The 22212-nt window shown below is 34.4% G+C and overlaps 1 protein-coding gene across 1 annotated transcript; it reads right to left on the bottom strand.

Annotated features, from left to right (window-relative positions):
* Positions 1-1450: 1450 nt before the first annotated feature.
* LOC133817283 (chlorophyll a-b binding protein of LHCII type 1-like) lies at positions 1451-2429 on the bottom strand. Its single transcript, XM_062249755.1, has one exon. The coding sequence runs from the start codon at positions 2351-2353 to the stop codon at positions 1550-1552; it is 804 nt and encodes a 267-aa protein (XP_062105739.1). The 5' UTR covers positions 2354-2429; the 3' UTR covers positions 1451-1549.
* Positions 2430-22212: the final 19783 nt, after the last annotated feature.

Here is a 22212-nt window from a genome sequence, read left to right as displayed (position 1 = left end):
GCATTTAATGATGGAATCAAACTCCTTTCCTAGAGCTTTACAAGAGTTACTAGCTATTCAACTTCTGCACTCTGGAGTTCCAATGACTCTGTTCCACCCTTTCTTTTTCTTTTACATTTCCATTGAAGCAAGTTTCCAATGGCCGCTTTGGATGGCCATGAGTTAATAATACCGAACGAGCATATAGTCAATAGCCACTTTTAAGTAGACTTTCCTTTCCATTTATTAGTCATGGAGACCTCAGTTATCCCCCCTAGATTTTATGGATTAGTAACGTTTAAGAAAAGAAATACAAAGAAAAAAAAGATGGTTTTTAATAACTTATCTTTACAAACTAATCTTTTACTGTTGTGGAAAGAAAATGCATTAATGCCAGTGAACACTGAACAATATCATCTACCTAGCGGCCAATGCATAAGCTGTGCCAGATTTGCTTGGATTGATTCCGAATGGAAGTAAATGGGAGATCTCATCCATTTGAAGAAGAATGGAGTGTCATCCAATTGTTGAAGGCTTCTTAGTTAGTAAGAAGATTTAGAGGATAAGAACGAGGGCTGCTTTCATTAGTTTTACATTAGGGAGCAAGGTGGATGGTGTATCCCTAAATACTTTTACATTTGGAATATATATATATATATATGGGGAGTGACTTCAGTGCATTCACTTTTTTGACAACACATGTGCATCTTTTATTTCTATTTTGAGACCTACATAGATATAATTTAAAAAATATTTATATGACTGTTTATATTGTAGTTATTTAGAATATCCTGCAATTTTTCAAAATATTCTTATTAGTTTACGAAGCTGAAAACAATGTTCAAACTGTCAAATTTTATACGTGTATACAAAAAAACAGGCACGCATGCAACATAAAGTATGAACCTTATTTTTGTATCATAATTTATTTAGAATTTCATAAAATTTGTAGAATGTTCTAGATAACTATAATATACACTATTATATAATTTTTTTTTAATTATATCTATATTGCTGTCGAAAATAGAAAAAAAAATGCACTAGAGTTGTAAAGCTTTACTTTGAGTTTGAGGTAGTGTGCTTCTATTGGTGTATGCCTCTAAAACGTTTGAGTACTATTCAATAAGTTATGGGTTAGTATTTATGTTCTCATATTATCTTTTGTTGATATTTGGAAAAAATACACAATTTTGGTCGTGGAACCATATTTTCTATCATAAGTTAAAATCGACATATGCTCAGTTCTTGTTTGAAAAAACTATAATGAACTTTGCGGCTAAATTGAGTTTAATATTCGATTGATATTGGCTCGATCACGACTCCATACAAATATTGAGATTAAATAAAAATCAATATTAGCTAAAATTGACATCCAATTGTGATTTATCACAGTGGCCAGAACCTTATGATAGCAATAATAAGCTTTATAGGGTCTTTTTCAAGTGTTTTTGTTACGTTTCATATAAAAACATTAGTTAAAATGAAGCACGTTTTCATTTCCATCGAAGTTACAGGTTTACAACATCTGTATGAGTTACAAACAAAGGAATGTATGGAAAGAGCAAGGCTCTCACTTTCCGGGTGCAAAGTTGGTGGCAAATGCCCAAGCATTGTTGTTAACAGGGTCAGCCAAGTGATCAGCCAAGTTCTCTATAGGACCCTTTCCAGTAACAATGGCCTGAACGAAGAAACCAAACATAGAGAACATAGCCAATCTCCCATTCTTGAGTTCCTTCACCTTCAGCTCAGCAAAAGCCTCTGGGTCCTCAGCAAGCCCCAATGGGTCAAAGCTTCCACCTGGGTACAATGGATCTGTCACCTCACCAAGTGGCCCACCTCCAATTCTGTACCCCTCTACAGCTCCCATTAAGATCACTTGAGTCGCCCAAATCGCTAAAATGCTCTGAGCATGGACCAAGTTTGGGTTTCCCAAGTAGTCAAGTCCACCGTCGCTGAATATTTGAGACCCGGCCTTGAACCATACGGCCTCACCGAACTTGACCCCATTGCGGGCCAAGAGTTCGGGGAAGACACAGCCCAGAGCGCCGAGCATGGCCCATCGCGAGTGGATGACCTCCAGCTCTCGGTTCTTGGCGAAGGTCTCGGGATCAGCCGAAAGCCCAGCTGTGTCCCAACCGTAATCGCCGGGAAACTCTCCGGTGAGGTAGGATGGGGCCTCACCTGAGAATGGGCCCAAGTACTTGGCACGGTCTGGGCCGTACCATTGGCTTGAAGATGAAACTTTCTTGGGTTTAGATGCAGCCTTTCTCATGGTGATTCGGCCCTCGCCCATGACATCAGATGGTGCAGGAGCAAGCCTCACAGCTTGGCCTGCAAAAGATGGAGAGGAGAGTGCCATTGTTGAAGAAGCCATTATGATTTACAAGCAATGAAAGAGAAGAGAAGTTTCAAGCTTTGTTCTCCTTGGGATGATTAGCAATATCTTTGGTATAGTATATATATAGCTTTTTGGGTGAGGAGTCATTTTATCTTTGAATATCTTTATCTCTATTCTCATTCGTATTAATCGATTTGTTTGATTATCTTTTCATTTTTTTTATTAGATTTTGTCTTTGTTCAATTCCCCTGATTGTTACTCTCTACTCTCTGCTATCCACCAGTCTATTTGACAAAACTTTAGAGGTTTAAGAGTAGCCAATATAATTTATCCACGTGTCTTTAGGAGATTTCTTATGAGTTGGAGTTGTAGGATAAGGAAAGAGATATCAGTCGGATTCTTTAAGATACCATTTTTGTTTTGTATTTTTCTTTTTTTATTGGTTACTTGTTCTACACCACACAACACCAATACACCATTATTGAATTATTTAAAGAACAAATAATGTAATTAAATTTTGAATTTAATCAGTTTAAGGACGTTGTTACTATTTTTAGTAAACGTTGTTGGTAATTAGCTAAAATTATCATGATTCTCGAAAGAAAAATTAGACCAAATATACACACATTATTTGAAATGTATACTTAATTAATTAGAATAATGACAGTGAGTATGTAGGATAAAGAAAGAGATATCACTCTATTATTGATTGAGATACCATTTTTGTCTCTATTTTTTTTTTTAGTTATTACTCCTCGACCACACAACATAAAAGTATTTAAAGAAAAATAGAAAACTGACTAAATTTTAAATCCCATCAAGTTTAAAAACGTTGTTACTAAAACTATAGGTAAATGGCCTGAAATAATGGCTATCGCTATATGCTTGTTCATTATTTCAATAGTAATTTATTTGTAACTCGCTAGTCAATTTGTAACCATTTATTACTATTTCAATAGTTATGTGTCTTTTTAATATTATTCGTCATTATCAAATTAGAAATACTACCTTACAGGAGCGGTTAGAATTATTAGTATGCGAAATAGAAGCATTGATTCAAAAATAAAAAGAGAAGTGGAAAATACGCTTTTGGTTTTCCGTAAAACGCCATCGACTAGTGTATTTTTGTTAAATGAAAATTTAACTCAATGTGTTTAAAAATGAATCAAAATCCTACTTTATACTCAATTTAAAAAAAAAAAAGGTAACTGGCCTCAAATAATGGCTATTGCCATGTGCTTGTTCATTATTTCAATTTATTTGGGGATTTTTTTTAAATATATTTTTTTTATATTTTTTTACTATCCCTGATTTTTTTTATCAAAAATACTACTTTAAGATTTTGGAAAATACGTTTTTAAATTTTTATATTTACAAAAATACGGTGTTATTGAAATAACTAAAAGACAATAATAAGACAACAACTAAACATTAACCTTGTTTTTTTTTTTAAATCAAAATATTTCTTCAAACAACTAAATAACAAATAGACAACAATAGAACAACTATCAATAAACTTAAACAACTAAAAAATCAACATGAAAACAACTATGCATCAAATCTAAACAGCACAAAAACAACAATAAGACAACAATTAAACATTAACTCACTACATACTACACACATTTAAAAACAACAAATGAAGAACAACTAGAAGTCAACCTATTGCATACTAACATTTTTTTTATAAAAAAAAAAATCAAAATATATCTTAAATAACTAAACAACAATTAGACATCAACACAACAACAGAACAGCTATATATAAACTTAAAACAACTAAAAATTAATGTGAAAACAACTATACATAAATCTAAACAACTAAAAAACAATGTGAAAACAACTTTACATAAATCTAAACAACATAAAAACAACTAAGAAACAACCCAATATATATATTAAATATTTACAAAAAAAAAACCAAATTAATAATAATAATAATAATTATTCTACTAAATGTTAATTCAATATACATATGTGTAAAATATGAATATATATATATATACTAGATACAAGTAACGTGCAATATGCACGTTTGTTTAATTTTATTTATAGAATTTATTAATTATTTTTATTAAATTTATATTAATGTCATATAAATTTTAAAAAATATATTATTTTAATTAAATAATTTATTTATTTATTTTTGTTTAAGTTTATGTTTGTTCTAGTTTTTGAATTTGAGAATGACAACAAGAAATTATATATTATATGTTTAATGTAATATTAAATATTATACGTGGATTTTAAATTTAAGTTTTTTGCTAGATTTTAAAAAAAAAATTTGTTGCTAATTGACAGTAGATTATATTATATGTTTAATATGATACTATTCGATTTTAAGTTTAATTAAATTTTATTTAAGTTATAAAATTTATGATTTTATTATTTTAAAATAATTATCATTGTAAAATATCTCAAAAATATCCTATTTTCATTTTTTTAATTATTTATTATTTTTAAATAATTATTATTGTAAAATATTTCAAAAATATACTAGTTTAATTTCTTTAATTATTTATTATTTTTAAATAATTATCACTGTAAAATATCTCAAAAATATCTTATTTTAATTTGTTTAATTATTTATTTTATTTTATTTAAGTTTAAATATTTACAAAATACCGCTAAATAGAAAAGAAGCTGAAGTTGAAGGGTCGGGTTGCTCTCTTCCATGGCGAAGCGGAAGAAGCCGACTCGTAGGTCTGAAATTCTTTCCAATGATCAGACTGAGCAGTTATCACCTGTGGTTCAAGCGAAGGCTGTGCATTGTTCAGAGGGAGATGGTTTCGCTGTACAAGAGCATGTCAATTTGATGGAATTAGAAGTGCCTGGGTCTGGGGTTTTGCAGGCTTGTGATATGGATCGACAGTGTAAGAGTGCTCAGCCTGTTGAGGATGTGGACGATGGATTGGGTACAGATATGAGGAATGCTTCTTGGGAGGATAGGAGTGAAGGAGGGGATAAGGTCACGGAAGGGGATTTTCAGTCAGAGGCCCAACATCAATGGCAACAATTTAGATCGAGTAAGCTTTCCTTCTCTGAACCGAAACTTGAATTTACTGAACCTCTATTCAGAAATGGGCAGAAGCTGGCTAAAGTTGATATTGAAGAGGTGAAAATTCAGTCAGCCAATTGGAGCTCTGCTGTTGTTTGCATGGTGCTTGGAGCAAACCCTCCAATGGCAGTGTTTGAAGGCTTTATAAAAAGAGTTTGGGGCCATCTAGGGATTTCCTAAATCTCTAGAATGACGTTGGGGCTAACTTTGGTGAAATTCAATGATGAAGCAACAAGAGATCATGTTCTAGAGAATGGAGTGCCAATTTGATAGGAAGCCTGTCATCATCAGGCCGTGGATAGCAGACCTTAGTGCTATTCGTCTCATCCGTTCTGTTCCGCTTTGGATACGGCTACACGACCTTGGACTGCAGTATTGGGGTAGCAAATGTATTAGTGCTTTGGTGAGCACGATAGGCAAACCTCTTTTAGTAGATAAGTTTACTAGGGAGCGTTCTCGAGTTCAATTTGTGAGGGTTCTAGTGGAGATGGAAATTACTGATAATCCTCCTCGAAGTTTTCAGTTTATCAATGAGCATGGCCAGATTATGGAACAAGGAATAGAGTATGAGTGGCTGCCTACTAAGTGTAAGAGTTGCTCTAGGTTTGGGCATTCTATGGTAGACTGTCGCAAGGAGCATAAGACTATTTGGGTGGAAAAATAAGCTAGTTCTAAAGCTGAAGTTCCATTGGAGCAGTCAAAAGTTTCTAAGGGGCTTAATGAAGAGGAACCAGGTGAGCAAGCAGGAGTGTCTGAAGTAGTAGAAAACTCAGTTCCGAATATTAGCGAGGTTACTCTTTCAGGGAAGGCTAACTCAAGTCCGGTAAAGGAGAAGTACAAGGATGCGATATGGCAAACCCTTAGGCGTGTTGCTACTCAGAGTAGACAGGGTCATACAACTGGTGGTAATACTAACATGGTTGTAGAGATTCAAAAACAGATAAATCAGTTTGTTGTTCTTCAGGAACAGGAAAAGGGTAGTAAGGTTGGGCATCTTGGAGGTAGTTCATCTAATGGATAAGTGCTCTATTCTGAGTTGAAATATAAGGGGGCTGAACAGTGCGAATAAACAAAGTTCAGTCCAAGATGTTTGTAGAAGGAATAAGATTGGAATTGGTGGTTTGTTGGAAACTAAATTGCGGGGGAATAAAATTGGTGAGTTCATGGAGCATAAATTTCCTAATTGGGAGTTTTACTCTCGTCCGGTAATAGAGGGTAGACTCTTAATTATTTGGAGGAAGGGGATAGCGAGATTGACTATTTTGGAGGAGTCTCCTCAACTGGTTCACTGTCAGATTAACTTGGTAGGCCAGAGGAGTTTATTTTATGTTACCTTTGTCTATGGTTACAACTTGGCAGAGAATAGAAGAAGCTTATGGCACGATTTAACTCGTATTTCGCTTTCAGTTAAAGCCTGAATAGTGTTAGGGGATTTTAATGCCCCTTTTTCTGGTTTGGATAGGTCTGGTGGTAAACCTATATCAGGTATTGAGTTGGCTGATCTTTTGGGGTGGCTAGCAGATGCTAAAATTGAGGCTCTTAAGAGTATTGGATCTTATTTTACTTGGACAAATAACCAAGATGGCTCAGCTAGGATCTACTCAAAGATAGATCATGTGTTAATGAATGAAGATTGGTTGGACATGTTTCCTCAATCTTTGGCTGTTTTTAGATGGGAGGTGGTCTCCGATCATTGTTCTTGTGTAGTGTCTAACATTCCCATGGAGGCTATGGGAATCAAACTTTTCAGATATTACAATTTCTGGTCTGGCCATTCAAATTTTAACCAGGTAGTCTTGAGCAGTTGGAGGGCCCCTGTTAGAGTTTCTGGTCTGAGAATAATTTATATCGGGCTTGTGAGATTGAAGCACAGGCTTAAGAAGTTTAACAGGGACTATATTGGAGATGTTGGGTTCAGTTGTAAGTCGGCTATGGTGGCCTATCAAGATGCTCAATTTCAAGCCTAAGAGAATCCTCATGATCTCAAGTTGCAAGAGGCAGTAAAGGAGAGGGCAACTGAGTTTCATCTACAAGAGCACATGTATCATAGTTTTCTTGCTCAACGAAGCAAGATTAACTGGATTAGGAAGGGGGACTTGAATACCTCATATTTTCATGCCTATTTGAAGAAGCGTAAAGCAGAGAACACTATAGTTTCTTAAATCACTGATCAAGGTCTGCTGATAGATGATTTTAAGGTGGTGGTAGCCCATTTTGTTGATCATTTCAAGAGCTATCTCGGTAGTCCTAGTTCTGCTACAGGAAAAGTTGACCTGCAATGTATGGCTTTGGGCACTAAGCTTTCTGTAGAGCAACAAGTCTCTCTTTTAAAACCCTTTTCCAACAAGGAAATAAGAGCTGCATTGTTTAGTATCCCTAATACTAAATCGCCTGGTCCAGACGGATATGGCTCAGGTTTTTTTAAATCTCTCTGGCAGGATATATGCTCAGCAATCACACATGGTTTCTCAACAGGCCAATTCCCTAATGAGCTTCATGAGACTACTTTGTCTTTGATTCCTAAGGTTCCTAATCCAGCTCGGACCTTAGATTATAGGCCTATTGCATGTTGTTCGACTCTTTATAAAGTAATGGCAAAACTGTTATGTTCTCGGCTGGCAGTGGTGCTTCCTTTTCTCATACAATCTAATCAAGGTGCGTTTTTTCGAGGTAGGTTGATTGCTCATAATATAATGATTCTTCAGGATCTTACAAAGAATTATGGTAGGGCTATTACTTCTCCTCGCTGTGCAATTAAGATTGATCTTAGTAAGACTTATGACTGGAAATTTCTGGAAGATCTTTTGAGGGCTTACTGTTTTCCTATGAAGTTCATTGGCTGGATTATGACTTGTATCAAGAACACTACCTATTCTTTATTGTTAAATGGCAGAGTTCAGAGTAGATTTAAGGGGGAAAAGGGCCTGTGCCAAGGGGATCCTATGTCCCCTCTTCTCTTTGTGCTCATTATGGAATATATGACAAGAAGTCTTCAATTGGCTGCTAGGTCTTCATTATTTCGTTTTCACCCTATGTGTAAAGCTTCTCAACTTGTGTTTTGCAGATGATATTATTCTGTTTTGCAAAGGTTCTCTTACGGCAGTGAGTATTCTTAAGGATGCTCTAGGGAAGTTTAGTGAAGCTTCTGGGCTGTCAATAAATGCCAAGAAGTCTCATATCTATTTTGGAGGAGTTAGTGCAGCGGATAGAAGAGTGATAACTCAGGCCATTCAACTTCCTGAGGGGAGCTTTCCTCTTCATTATCTTGGGGTTCCTGTGAGGTCAACTAAATGGAAACATGAGGACTGTGAGATCATTGTGCATAAAATTAGAACTAAGCTGTTTTCTTGGTCTAGTAGACATTTATCCTATGCTGGCCGGTTATTACTCATTCATACTGTTTTATTTGGCTTGAGAAACTATTGGATGAATGTGTTTATTTTGCCTCAAAGTATCGTCAAGGAGGTTGAGAAATTATGCAGATTGTTCCTGTGGGGGGCTTCGGGGACTCGTAGTAAACTCCATTTAGCTTCTTGGCAGCAAGTATGCCTTCCTAAGGCTTATGGAGGGCTCGGGCTCAGAGATGGGGCTAGCTGGAACAGAGCGCTTCTAGCTAAATATGTGTGGGCTGTTTCTTCAAAACAGGACACACTTTGGGTCAAATGGGTTCAGAATGTTTACCTGAAGGGGGTTAATTTTTGCAACTATGTTATGAAACAGGATAGTAGCTGGTATTGGCGGAAACTTTGTCATTTAAGGAACAAGTTCAGTGAAAGAGAGGTGATTGCTGCTGGCATTTCAAGGAAATTCAAGCCGTCCAAGCTGTATAATAGTTCAATAAACCAGCAACTTGTGGCTTATAAGAATGCAGTTTGGTGTCGAACAATCCTTCCTAAGCACCGATTCTTGTTATGGCTGGTGGTCAATTCTTACCTCCTAACTAGAGACAATTTGGCTAAGTTCAACATACAGCTGAATAGCCTATACTGCCCAGTTTGTGAAGACCACTTAGAAAGTCATCACCATCTGTTTTTTGACTGCTGCCTTTCCAAGAGGGTTTTGTCTTGTATTTTTACTTGGCTTGGGTTTCAAGCTTAGGCCACCAAGTTTTCTGATTGGACTGTTTGGCTCAATGTTGGGCAGAATGACATTATGGATATTATTCTGAATATGGTGTTAGCTGCAGTGATTTATCATATATGGAAGAATAGGAATAGATGCATTTTTGATGGGTTCTCTTTGACTGCTAATTGTATAGCAAAGGAAGTGATTACATTAGTCAAGTACATGTTATACATTGTTCATAATAGGAAGTTTTCACCTCAACTCAAGCTTTTCATAAGGAAGCTGCAATGTATGTAGAGTGAGGCTTGGAACTGGTTTGGCCTGGTTCTTGGCTGCTGTTTGGGCGGTCTGCCCTTGTTTGTATTTGTCTGTTTGTTTAATGAAGTGTTCCTTCCTTCTTGATAAAAAAAAAAAAAATACCGCTAAATATAAGAATATTCTGTTAAATATAATAATATTCTAATAAAATTAACATTAAAAAAATAAAATATTGTTAAAACCAAGAATTTCCGTTATCTACACACTTATTATATAGAAGAGATATTGACGCATTCAGCAGATATTTTTTCTCTTTATAACAAAATAATTGCTCTATAGTAGGTTATTTGTTAATAATTAAAATATGCAATATATTTTTTTTTTTAACATTACGTGTTCCTTTTAAGCTTTCAATGACAATGTGTCAATAATACTTTATTTTTATAGATAAGCTCAATCATTAGTATTATTATTATTAGTTCATATATAACCATTGTTGATTGACTAAGCTTATAGACTCATCTCAATTGACAAAGACGAATTATTAAATTAAATATATATATATATATATGTATCTTTTTTATTGTTTATTGATGCTTCTCTGAATCCAACGACAACGCCGCACTTTCACCTTCTTGGGAACCAACGTCGACACTACACCTTCAAAAACGGAGTTTCTAAGAGTCTTGCTAAACCAACATCTAAATTAGTCGAAGCCGGTGGTCTCTGGCCGGAGTAGATCTCATGTGTGCCACCATTGTCTTCATCATCGACGAACAGCCAAAGCAACGCAGACCCGTCGCCCGACGCACCCGTCTCCACCATGAGCAACACCCTGATAGCAATGCCTCCATCCAGTACAAGAGAAGGACTAGATTCAAATGCTTGGGCTGGAGGGAAGGACACCAAATTTACTTGGTTCAATAGACAAAACAAAGTGTTTTGCTATCTATATCCAAGGATCTAAATCAGCCAACCAATGGCTATAATGGCTTTATTAAAAACAACCAATTCTATACACAAACAAAGGAATCTTGTTCCTCAAAGATACAAAGAAATCTCAATACAAACTTGCTCTCAAACTCTCTGTTTTTACTTTTGATACAAAATAAGTTTAACAACTTGGTTGTAAAGCCACGTGTGCTAGCTCTTAAGTGGTTTAATCAAACACCTCAAATCCACCTTGATTGAGTCACTTGAGAGGTTTCATAAGTTCTAGTTGTTCAGATCAAAGCCATGATGGCTCTCAGTCAGTTGCCAAAATTGATCAAGTTTAGACAGTGCCTAAACTTGACAGTAGGGACACTCTTAGTTAACATATCAGCTGGGTTTTCTTCTGTATTGATTTTCTTGGGAAAAACTTCCTTTTGAGACACTAATTCTCTAATAAAATGATACTTGATATTAATATGCTTAGATCTGTCATGCAACATTGGATTCTTGATCAAGTGCAAAGCACTTTGATTATCACAATAGACTGTGATATTTTTTGAGTTCAAACCAAATTCTCGAGTCAATTTTCTCAACCGAACAACTTCTTTAAAAGCTTCTATAGCAGCCATGTATTCGGCTTCTGTTGTAGATAATGCTACAACCTTTTGTGGGTTAGACTTCCATCTAACACAACCTCCAAGTACCTTAAAAACAAAAACAGTTAAAGACCTCATTTTGTCTATATTAGCTGCATAGTCTGAGTCTATATACCTTACTACAGTCTCATTAAGTTCAGCTCCTTTATCATAGATAAGACCATGATCTAAAGTCCCTTTTATGTATGTCATTATCCATTTCAGTGCAGTCCAATGAGCCTCTCCTGGTTCAGACATAAACTGACTAACCACTCTCATTGCATGTCCTAAGTCAGGTCTTGTGCAAACCATTGCATACATAAGACACCCTACCATGCTAGTATAAGGAACCTTGGCCATATAATTATTTTCCTCATCTGTCTTTGGTGTTTGTGACTGAGAAAATTTGAAATGATTTGCAAGAGGAGTAGAGACATGTTTTGCATTTCCCATTGAAAATCTCTAAAGTACCTTTCTGAGATAATTTCCTCGAGACAACTTGATTATTCTAGGTTTGTCCCTTTTGATTTCTATTCCAAGAATTCGACTGGCTGAACCCATATTCTTCATTTCAAATTCTTTACTCAATTCAAATTTAAGTTTATCTATCTCAAATCTTTTCTTTCCAATGATCAATATGTCATCAACATATAACAACAAATACACATGACCATTTAGATAAACACAAGGATCATAAGCACTCTTAGTGAAACCAATAGCTGTAATGAACTTGTCAAACTTGATATTCCACTATCTTGGAGCTTGTTTAAGTCCATATAGTGATCTTTTGAGTAGACAAACTTGATTAGGATTGCCATTATCAAATCCTTCAGGTTGGTGCATAAAAATTTATTCTTCAAGCTTGCCATGTAAAAAGGTTGTTTTCACATCCATTTGATCAATTTCAAAATCAAATCTAGCAACCATTGCCATCATTACTCAGATTGAGGTCACCACAGGTGAGAAGATGTCATTGTAATCAACACCCTCCCTTTGTGTAAATCCCTTTGAAACTAACCTTGCTTTGTTCCTTTCTTTCTCAATCCCTGGTATCCCTTATTTCTTCTTAAAAATCCACTTACATCCAACGAGCTTTTGTTTCTCAGATTTGTCAACTAGAATCCAAGTATTATTCTTAGCTAATGATTTCATTTCTTCTTCCATAGCAAGTTTCCAATGGTTACTGTCTTTACTTTCCATTGCTTCTTTGTAAGAAGTTGGTTCTTCACTCTCAATTTCTTCTGCAGCTGCTAAGGCAGATGCTATGAAATTTGCATAGCCAAATCTATCTGGTGCTTTTGATTCCCTCCTTTCCCTGTCTCTGGCCAGCAGATAAGAAGCTAAATCTAATTGAGTATTTGTCAATTCTTATTTTTCTTCCTGCCTTGTTTGTGACTCAAAAGTTGGATCCCTAGTACCATTTTCCACCTCAAAACTAGCCTTGCTACTGCTTGAATTCTGAACAGGTTCCTGACCTCCTTTTAGTGGCATTTCATCTTCTCTAAATGTAACATCTCTACTAATGATACATCTTTTAAACCCTTGTTCCAAGCACCAAAGTTTGTGACCTTTAACACCATCTAGATATCCAATAAACATGCATTTTACTGCTCTAGGCTCAAGTTTATTCTGTCTAATATGTGCAAATGCAGTACACCCAAACACTTTTAAATGCTTAACACTTGGCTTCTTTCCTGTCCAAATTTCTTGGGGAGTCTTAAAGTCAAGAGCAGTTGAGAGACACCTATTGATCAAATATCTTACTATTTTTATAGCTTCACCCCATAAATGATTTTCAAGTCCAGCTCCTTTTAGTACACCTTTGTAACGACCCAACTACTCTAGACTTTGGACCATTAACGACAACTATACATAGACACTAATTTTTAATAGAACTTACAAGTAAAATAATCATAACTTCATAAAAACTTGTAAAACAAATGTTAACTACATAATGATTTAAAGTAGGATATGGGATCCCATTGTTTTAAACAAAAAAAAAACATAACTTTGACATAATGAAAACTGAATTAAAACTTATTACAATCAATTGCGGAAAAATACATAGAAAACCATAATCAAAGAGACTTCATCCTCGAATCGAACTCTCGGTCCATTGACTCCATTCCGCCTCAACACATATCCCCAAGCTTCCAAGAACCTTTCCCACCACCAAAGCTATTTTCCTGCACATATACACAAAAAGGAATGAGCCTAATGCACAGCAAGGAAAATCTAACACATAAATCATATACATAATATTCATATTAACATATACTAAAACATATACATCACATATACTATAATGGCCATTATTACTTGGGGTCCCGTAAACTAAACAAGTCATATGCCCATTAGATTAGTGGGGCTTGCTAGCTAAGCAAGTCATATGCCCATAATTTATTGGGGCTTGTTAGTTGTATAGGTCATATGCCCAAGTCTACAAACATACATAACATACACATCATAAGTTAACATAACACATAAATCATAAGATAACATAAATCATAAGATAACATATGGCATAACACATAATATCCTATCCTATTTTCCTTACCAAAAGTACCGGGATATGAGAATAGGTTTAGGACCTTGGAACACTCCTAAAAACCATTAATGACAGAGTGAGTATATTGAAGAAAAAGGAATGAAAAAGAATGGATGAACTATACCATCAAGAATATACTTACCAAAAACTTTATGTTCAAGATCTTAGATTTCCTATCCAAAAATAAAGAATAAGGTTAGGGTGCTGAGTAGAATACTATAAGAACTTAAGGAAACAATACAGAAATGGACTAGAGTTTTGGAATACCTTGAATGCTTCTATGACCGATCTAAACCTTGAACCGAAATGTGCTATAAACCTTACTTCCCAAGTGTTTGGTAAGCTTATAATGATTAAGCTTATAATTCCCAACCCAAGTGTTTACACTCTCAAAAATAACCTAGCAGCCTCTGAACTTAGCTTGATGAATGAATAAATGGCTAGGTACTAGGTCCTATTTATAGAGTTCAAGAATGAAAAGATCTTCATTTAACTTGAATAAAGATAATGGATTTTTAAGTGAAAAATATTTGAATTATCGTTCAGCAGAGGCTGAAGAATCGTTCAGAAAGATGCTGGACTTATCAAGAGGTTAAAGATTAAAAATGAGAACATTTTCAAAAACTTTCAAAAATACACTAAGGAGCCGATATTTCGCCCCTTGTAGGCGATATATCGCCTGGGCCAGCATGCCCAAGGTGATCGTGCGAAGTTTCGTGTTTTTCGTATCCCCGTACTGCGATATATCGCCCCCTATAGCTGTGATATATCGGCATACGCTGAATTTTTAATCACGAAATTGCACATTTTCAGCTTAATTTGAATTGAGTAAACAACCTTGACTAAGTCTTCTAACATTTTCAAAGTTGCTGAAAGACCCTAGGATATTCAAATATTGATCTTAATAAATTTATTCCTCAAAAATACTTAATCATCATTAAACATACACATGACAAGTGTTACTATCTTATTAGGTCTATCTAAACCTTATAATATAATAAATATTACCATCAACATCAGTCATATTAATCAAACCTTAGGTTAAAAATAATATTCTTAAACTATAGGTTAAACTTATAAAATCTACAAGTGTTACTACGAGTGTTCAATTAAATCCCGGTCTGAACCAAAATCCACAGTCATAAAAATACTACTACTATTACTATTATAATACTATCTAACTAGCTAAGTAAAGTTCTTGGACTCTACAACCTTACCCTTTCCAAGAGTGTCCTGTTCATTCTTTCTACCAAGCCATTTTACTGAGGAGTGTTTTGAACTGTACGGTGCCTAGCTATTCCCTCACTGTTACAGAATTGATCAAACTCTTTAAAGCAATACTCGAGACCATTATCAATGATCTTTTTCCATGTTTTGAAAGTTTTTAAGGCTTGATCTTTGCTTTTCAACAACATAACCCACACTTTTCTTGAGTAGTCATCAATAAGGCTCATAAAGTAATTAGCTCCACCTAATGTAGAAACCTTGGATGGCCCCCATGTTGGGGTTTTATGCCCTAATTAAAACCCAAATTCTTTGTAATCTCATTTTATTGTCAATAAAAGAATAGAAATCATTTTTTGACTTGGTTAATCACTTTGCTCACATGTTTTATTTTCATGATTATTTGTTTAATATAAACTTCTATTAAATCCCGAGCATATAGCTAATCTTATTTATAGTGACGTAATCACAGTGGAATATAAATATGATTATATGTTCGAAATAAGTTAGTCCTAAGATTATTCAGTGCACCGGATTTACACTGACTTGCCAATCTACGATATGATCTACTTACACATTACAGTGTTATGTTCTTTCCAGAACATTAGCAAAGTAGATAAGATCGGATGTATTTGTTACATCAGACATGACCGATATTGACAGTTGATAAGATAAGCAAACATACCATTATTATCTATTCTAGTCATATCATATAGTTGACAATAGGTCAATTCAATCTCAATTCTGAGTGGTTAGTATTCTAACTGATTGTATTATTTGAGTTCTTTGACTTGTTCGATACCAGCTTACCCTACGGACTAGCCCATACTTACACCTTGGGAACTCGGTAGTATAATTGAGTGGGAGTGTTAATCATAGATATGAACATCTATAGCTTCTGATGAAGAAGTGAAACAATGGTTTCCTTTTAGTTTGGTTCAAGGTGTTAAATGATAGAGATCTCATTTCAGTAATTAAATTAGTTTACTGAAATATCATTTACAAGGAACTAAGTGTTTTAAGGATAGAATACAATGAGGGGTAAAACGGTATTTTAGTCCTGTCTCATTGTAGACCGTCTATAGAGGATTGAGTGACAATTATGGTTGTAACAATGGATAATTAATAGCGTATCTATATTTGTTATAGAGCGTTCTATGAATTGAAGAGTGCAATTCCAAGTCTATAGTGGAGTCGCGAGGAATTAATAAGTTAGTAAATTTATTTGTTAGATTTATGATAACTTATTGGAGCTTGATTTCATAGGCCCATGGTCCCCATTGTACCTTTGATAAAATCATCTAGATAGTCTCAATTAATTGATTTAATTATCAATTAGAATTACCAAAGTTGACCAGGTCAATTTTGGATAGTTTCACAGAGTTGTGTAATTTTGAGAAGAAAAGAGAAATTATGGCAGATTTATTAATTAAGATAAATTGGTATCTAAATTAATAAATAAGTTTAAATCAAGGTTCAAATTATAAATAATTAATTTGATAAAGGATTTAAATAATTATTTAATTAATTAAATCAATAGAAAACAATACAGTCCTTGATTTTAAGTCCAATGGGCTTATAATCAAATGGGAAATTTCATGGGCCTATAGCCCATGATAATTTCGACCTAGGGCTTCAAAATGGCTGTTATTTTATTGATTTTTTAATTAAATAAAATGGCCTAATTGAGTCTATAAAAGGAGTGCTTAGAGAGAAGTCAAAACATAAGTTTGATAAGTCACAAGTCAGATTTTCTGATAGTTTTATATTCTCTCTAAACACAAGTCATTTTCTAAGCCACTTTGTTATTTTCTCTTCTTCTCTCTATATCTATCTCATGTGTTGAGAATTGCTCACATTAGTCTAGGTGGTTCTAAGGATACATTGGAAGATTGTGAAGAAAATAGAAGATCGGTTCAGTTTCTTGATAATACTATGTGACAGAAAGGATACAAGAGTTAGAGAAACTGAAGGAATGACTCTTAATTCCGTTGCGTATACTGTAAGTATTTTATTCTTTGTTTCTCTTTGAATTCAATTTTAGAAACATGTTTTAGGCTATCTCGTATTAATTTGTTTACATGAAAATAAATAAAGATCCTGTATAAGCTAATCCAAAAACTGGCCTCAGAGCCTTTGGTAATCTTTATTTTCATGCATGAACATGTTTAAAATTGGATTATATGATATGTTTGAATAATTGGATGGTTTTTCATGTTTTTATGAACATATTAATTTTATGTGAATTTTAGCAATTTTTAGGTTATTTTGTTGTGTTTTCTATGCTATTAATTTTTATATATGCTTTATTTTGTGTAAAACATGTTAAAAATTAATTAGAAAATGGTTTTGGTTTGAAAAATTGCTCAAAAACTTTTTTTTGGAAAAATTTGGCCTGGCTCCCATGCGCGCGCGCGCCACACGCGCACCACCCGCGCGCCTCCGCGCGCACGCCCGCGCGCCCACGCACACCAGCACGATGGACAGTACCCGTGAACAGTACCACGGGTACTATTCATCCTTTTTTTTTCAAAAAATATTTTTTTAAAAATTAAATTTGTAGAAATAAATTATTTATAATCAAAACCAAAAATATATTTTTTGTTTCATCATTTTTTTTTTTTTAAATAAATATATTTTTGTTAGTTGGGATTTAAATAATTAGATATTTTCTACAAACATTCAAATTCAAATTTAAAAATAGACTAACAACTTAATTTTAAATCTTTTAATATATTAAAATATTAGAATTATGATATCAGATATTTTCATTTAAATTCTTGATTTTTTTTTATTAAATCTTTATTTGAAAATATAAATATTTTTTTATTCTATAGTTTTTGATATTTAAATTATTTGAAATTTGAACATTGTTAGTTAGATATTTTTATGGATATTTGAATTTGTTTAACTATTTGAGATATTTTAGGGTTGTTATAACTATTTATATTTTATTTTTTTTAATGGTTAAAATATTAGCTAATAGTTATAACAACATAAGATATTTTGGAAAATAGTTAAGATATTGATTTTAAAATTGGTTAAATTTTGAAAAATATCATTTTTTTTTCAGCCAATTAATAATTTTTTTTAATGGGATTTAAATTAACTTTGGTTAATTATTGATAAATCCTATTTAAATTAAATTAATATTTTTTTATCAAATTAACCTAAAACCAAGTTGATCGTTGATAAATGAAATTTAAATTAACTATTGTTAATTGTTGATAAATTTCATTTAAATTGACTTATTTTTTGTAAAAATTTAATTAATTTGATTTTTTTTTGATAAATTCTAGATAATTAATTGTGGTATTTTTGCAAATGAAATAAATTGTGGTATTTTTGCATAAATTCATAGAATTGCTCATATAGTAACAAGATTAGACCCATTCAATTATAACGTGTCTGTGTTGCACTATATGTGGTATTTTTGCAATTGGGCTTAGATGCATATAGTGGCCCATATGTTTGTTAGATATATGGTATTTTGCCAAATAAAATATTCATAAAATGATAGGTTTTATTTGGGCCTATTAGAAAATGTAAAGTTTAAATTCCTCTCTTGTGGGTGATTCCACTTGTGAAGGCTCATTTGCTTTGCATGACTATAATGTGCCTAATCAATTAATAACAATTAATAAAACGAAGGTTTAAATTCCTGTCTTTTGGACCTTGTATGGAAGATAGGGGGCCTTTGTAGTGGGAACGACATACGGGACCCAGCCCTCCTCCATATAAGCCCAATTGTTAAGGCCCATTTACCTGAGTTGGACTTAATTGTATAGGTTCATTATATTAGTTAAACCTAAATATTGATTAGCAACAAATTAATTCTAAATTAATTGAATTTGTTTCAATGTGACACTTTAGAATTAATACGAAATTATAGGACTTTGGTTTTAAATTTTTTTAATCTGTTTAATTTTTTGGGGGGAAAACCATAGTTATTAATTTTCTAAAAATAAATAATAAAAATACTATTTTTAATTTTATAATGAGCTTATTTTAAGAATTTTATTCGATCTCCACTGTTGGTTTAACATAGTCAATAGCTTAATGGGGCCTCGAGGCGCTTTGATTCATCCCCCTACAGAAGGTGTTCATTAGTTATTTTGACAATGTTAGATTTCGAAAGATAGATAATTATAGGTCAAATTCTACTAGACTCACCCCTACGGTGACTACTAGGACTAAATCTATGATTATTGAAACCGTGGGTCTAGCTCATAAAATAAGATATTTTGTTTTCTTATTTTGATCGAATAGTAGGTTGTTAATAGTGGTTTCCATTATTAAATGAGTTTACAACTCTATTTAACTAGTGGTATTTTTGACTCTCGCCAATCAGGACAAGGATATCATAGATTAGTTAAAAACCTAAAGAAATAGAGATATGCTTGTTTTTGGTATTTTTTTCTCATATCTTACATATTTTTGGTATATGTTGTGCTATTTCTTGAAATTTGTGTGAATAGAAGTTTTATTGAGCAAATGTGATTGATTTATATTTTATTGGTAATTTGTAGTTTTGAGTTATGGCTGTGTCAACTCCCATCATTTCTCAACTTTCGATGGAGAAACTCACTGGAGAAAACTTCCTTAAATGGAAGCAAAACATCAACATTGTGTTGATAGGTGACAACTCCAAGTTCGTCATGACTGAGGAATCCCCGGAAGTTCCAGCTGAAGGAGCTACCAAGTCTGTGAGGGACAAGTATGAGCGTTGGCAGGCGGCTAACAACAAGGCGCGGTACTACATGTTGACTAGTATGGTCGACACTCTCAAGACAAAGATGGAGAATGTCGAGACAGCCTACGAAATCATGGATCAGCTCCAAGACATGTTTGGTGCCAAGTTAGCGCAGACTCGTTTTGAGGCCACCAAGAAATATGCCAATGCTCAAATGACACCTTCTCAACATGTTCGTGATCACCTGATCAAGATGACAAACTACTTTCAGGAAGATGAACTGCACGGAGCCATAATAGATGAGGAAACTCAAGTTCAACAGTCTTTCTCCAGCTTTCCTTCCATTCACCACCAACTATGTGTTGAATAAACTCAACTATGGTCTGACGCAGCTCATGAATGAGCTTCAGACTTTTGAGTCTATCATGGGTGGACCTAGTAAGGGAGGAGAAAAGAAGACAACTACTACTACTGTTGCTGATCCAGCTAAGGCTGAAGCTAACCAAGCTTCGTCTTCAAAAGCTGGAAACAAGAGGAAAGGTGGGCAAAACAACAACCCCAAGCCTGCAAAGGCTACAAAGGCGAGTGCACAACCAAGTGCACAGACGCCTAAGGGGAAAAACAAGAAAGGTATAGGTAAATGTTTTCACTGCAAAGAAAAGGGGCATTGGAAACAAGATTGCCCCAAGTTTCTAGAAGATAAAAACAAAGGTAATGATTATAGTTCATTTATTTTGGAAACATGTGTTTTAGAGAATGATAACTCTGTTTGGATTATTGATTTTGGATCTACTAACCATGTTTGTAACTCTTTACAGCTTCTTGAATCGTGGGAGGAAGTGAACGAAGGCAGCTTAAAGCTTAGAGTTGGGAACGGAGCGTTTGTTGTGGTCCAAGCTAGAGGAAAAGCTCGTCTGAAGTTCGAAAATAAATTTTTAATTTTAAAAGATGTATTTTTTATTCCGGATTTTAGTAGAAATTTAATTTCAGTTTCCATGTTGCAATTAGAACGATTTTTTATGACTTTCACAAGTTTTAATATATCTATTTCTTTCAATGGATCACAATTGTGTATTGCATGTTTGGAAAATGGGCTTTATATTCTGCGACCTAACAAACCCCTCGCTCTTAATAATGATTTATTCAAAGTAGCTAAATCTAGGACCAATAAACGTCAAAAGACCGATAACAATAATATGACATATTTATGGCACTTGAGACTAGGTCACATTGGCTATGATAGGATTCAAAGACTTACAAAGGACGGACCTTTGAGGGAACTCACCTTAGGTGAATTACCTGTCTGTGAATCTTGTCTAGAAGGCAAACTAACCAAGCGTCCATTCTCTGCAAAGGGTGATAGGGCCAAAGAACCACTTGGTCTTGTGCATTCAGATGTTTGTGGACCTTTGAATGTACAAGCCAGAGGTGGTTTTGAGTATTTCGTCACTTTCATTGATGATTACTCTAGATACTCATGTCTTTACCTAATGCATAGGAAATCAGAAACATTTTCAAAGTTTCAGGAATTCCTAGCAATGGCTCAGAACCAATTAGGTAAAACGTTAAAGATCTTGCGATCTGATAGGGGTGGAGAATATTTGGATATGCAGTTGCAGTTCCAAGATCATTTAACTAAACTTGGGATTTTATCACAACTTACTACCCCAGGTACTCCGCAACAAAATGGTGTAGCGGAACGCCGGAACAGAACTTTATTGGAAATGGTTAGATGCATGCTTAGTTACTCAACTCTACCAACTTCGTTCTGGGGACATGCAATTGAAACCGCGAATGACATTCTCAATGTCGTGCCGTCAAAATCAATCCCCAAAACACCTTTAGAACGCTGGAATGGTCGTGAACCTAGTTTACGCCATTATAGAATCTGGGGGTGTCCCGCTCACGTCCTGAGGAAAAAGGAGGGAAAGCTAGAACCGTGAACTGAAGTTTGCATGTTTGTTGGCTATCCTAAAGGTACTCGGGGTGGACTTTTCTATAGTCATTCAGAAAAGAAAGTGTTTACTTCTACAAATGCTACTTTTCTGGAAAATGACTATGTCCAAAACTTTAAACCTCGCAGCAAAGTAGTTTTAGAGGAGATGGTTAAAGAATTTACTCCAACCAATGTTCCATCTTCATCAACGCAAGTCGATGATGAAATTCCCACTCTTCATGTACAATCGACGCAAGTCGATTTAAATGAAGAAAGTACCACTGTTCCTGAGCAAACAGTCACGGAGCCTCGTCGTAGTGGGAGGGTTTCTAGGAACCCAGTTCGCTATGGTTTGGATGATGAAACCAATATGGTTGTTGGTGACACTAGTGATGATGATCTGTTGTCTTTCAAACAAGCAATGGCTAGCCCTGAAAAGGAACTATGGCTCGAATCCATGAAACAGGACATGGAGTCTATGTACTCAAATTCCGTATGGGATCTTGTGGAAGCACCTAGTGACTTTAGGGCCATTGGGTGCAAGTG

Source organism: Humulus lupulus, chromosome 2 (genome assembly GCF_963169125.1).
Source record: "Humulus lupulus chromosome 2, drHumLupu1.1, whole genome shotgun sequence".
Lineage (NCBI taxonomy): Eukaryota > Viridiplantae > Streptophyta > Magnoliopsida > Rosales > Cannabaceae > Humulus > Humulus lupulus.
Note: the sequence above shows the minus strand (reverse complement) of the source record. Positions and strands in the feature narration are given on the sequence as shown.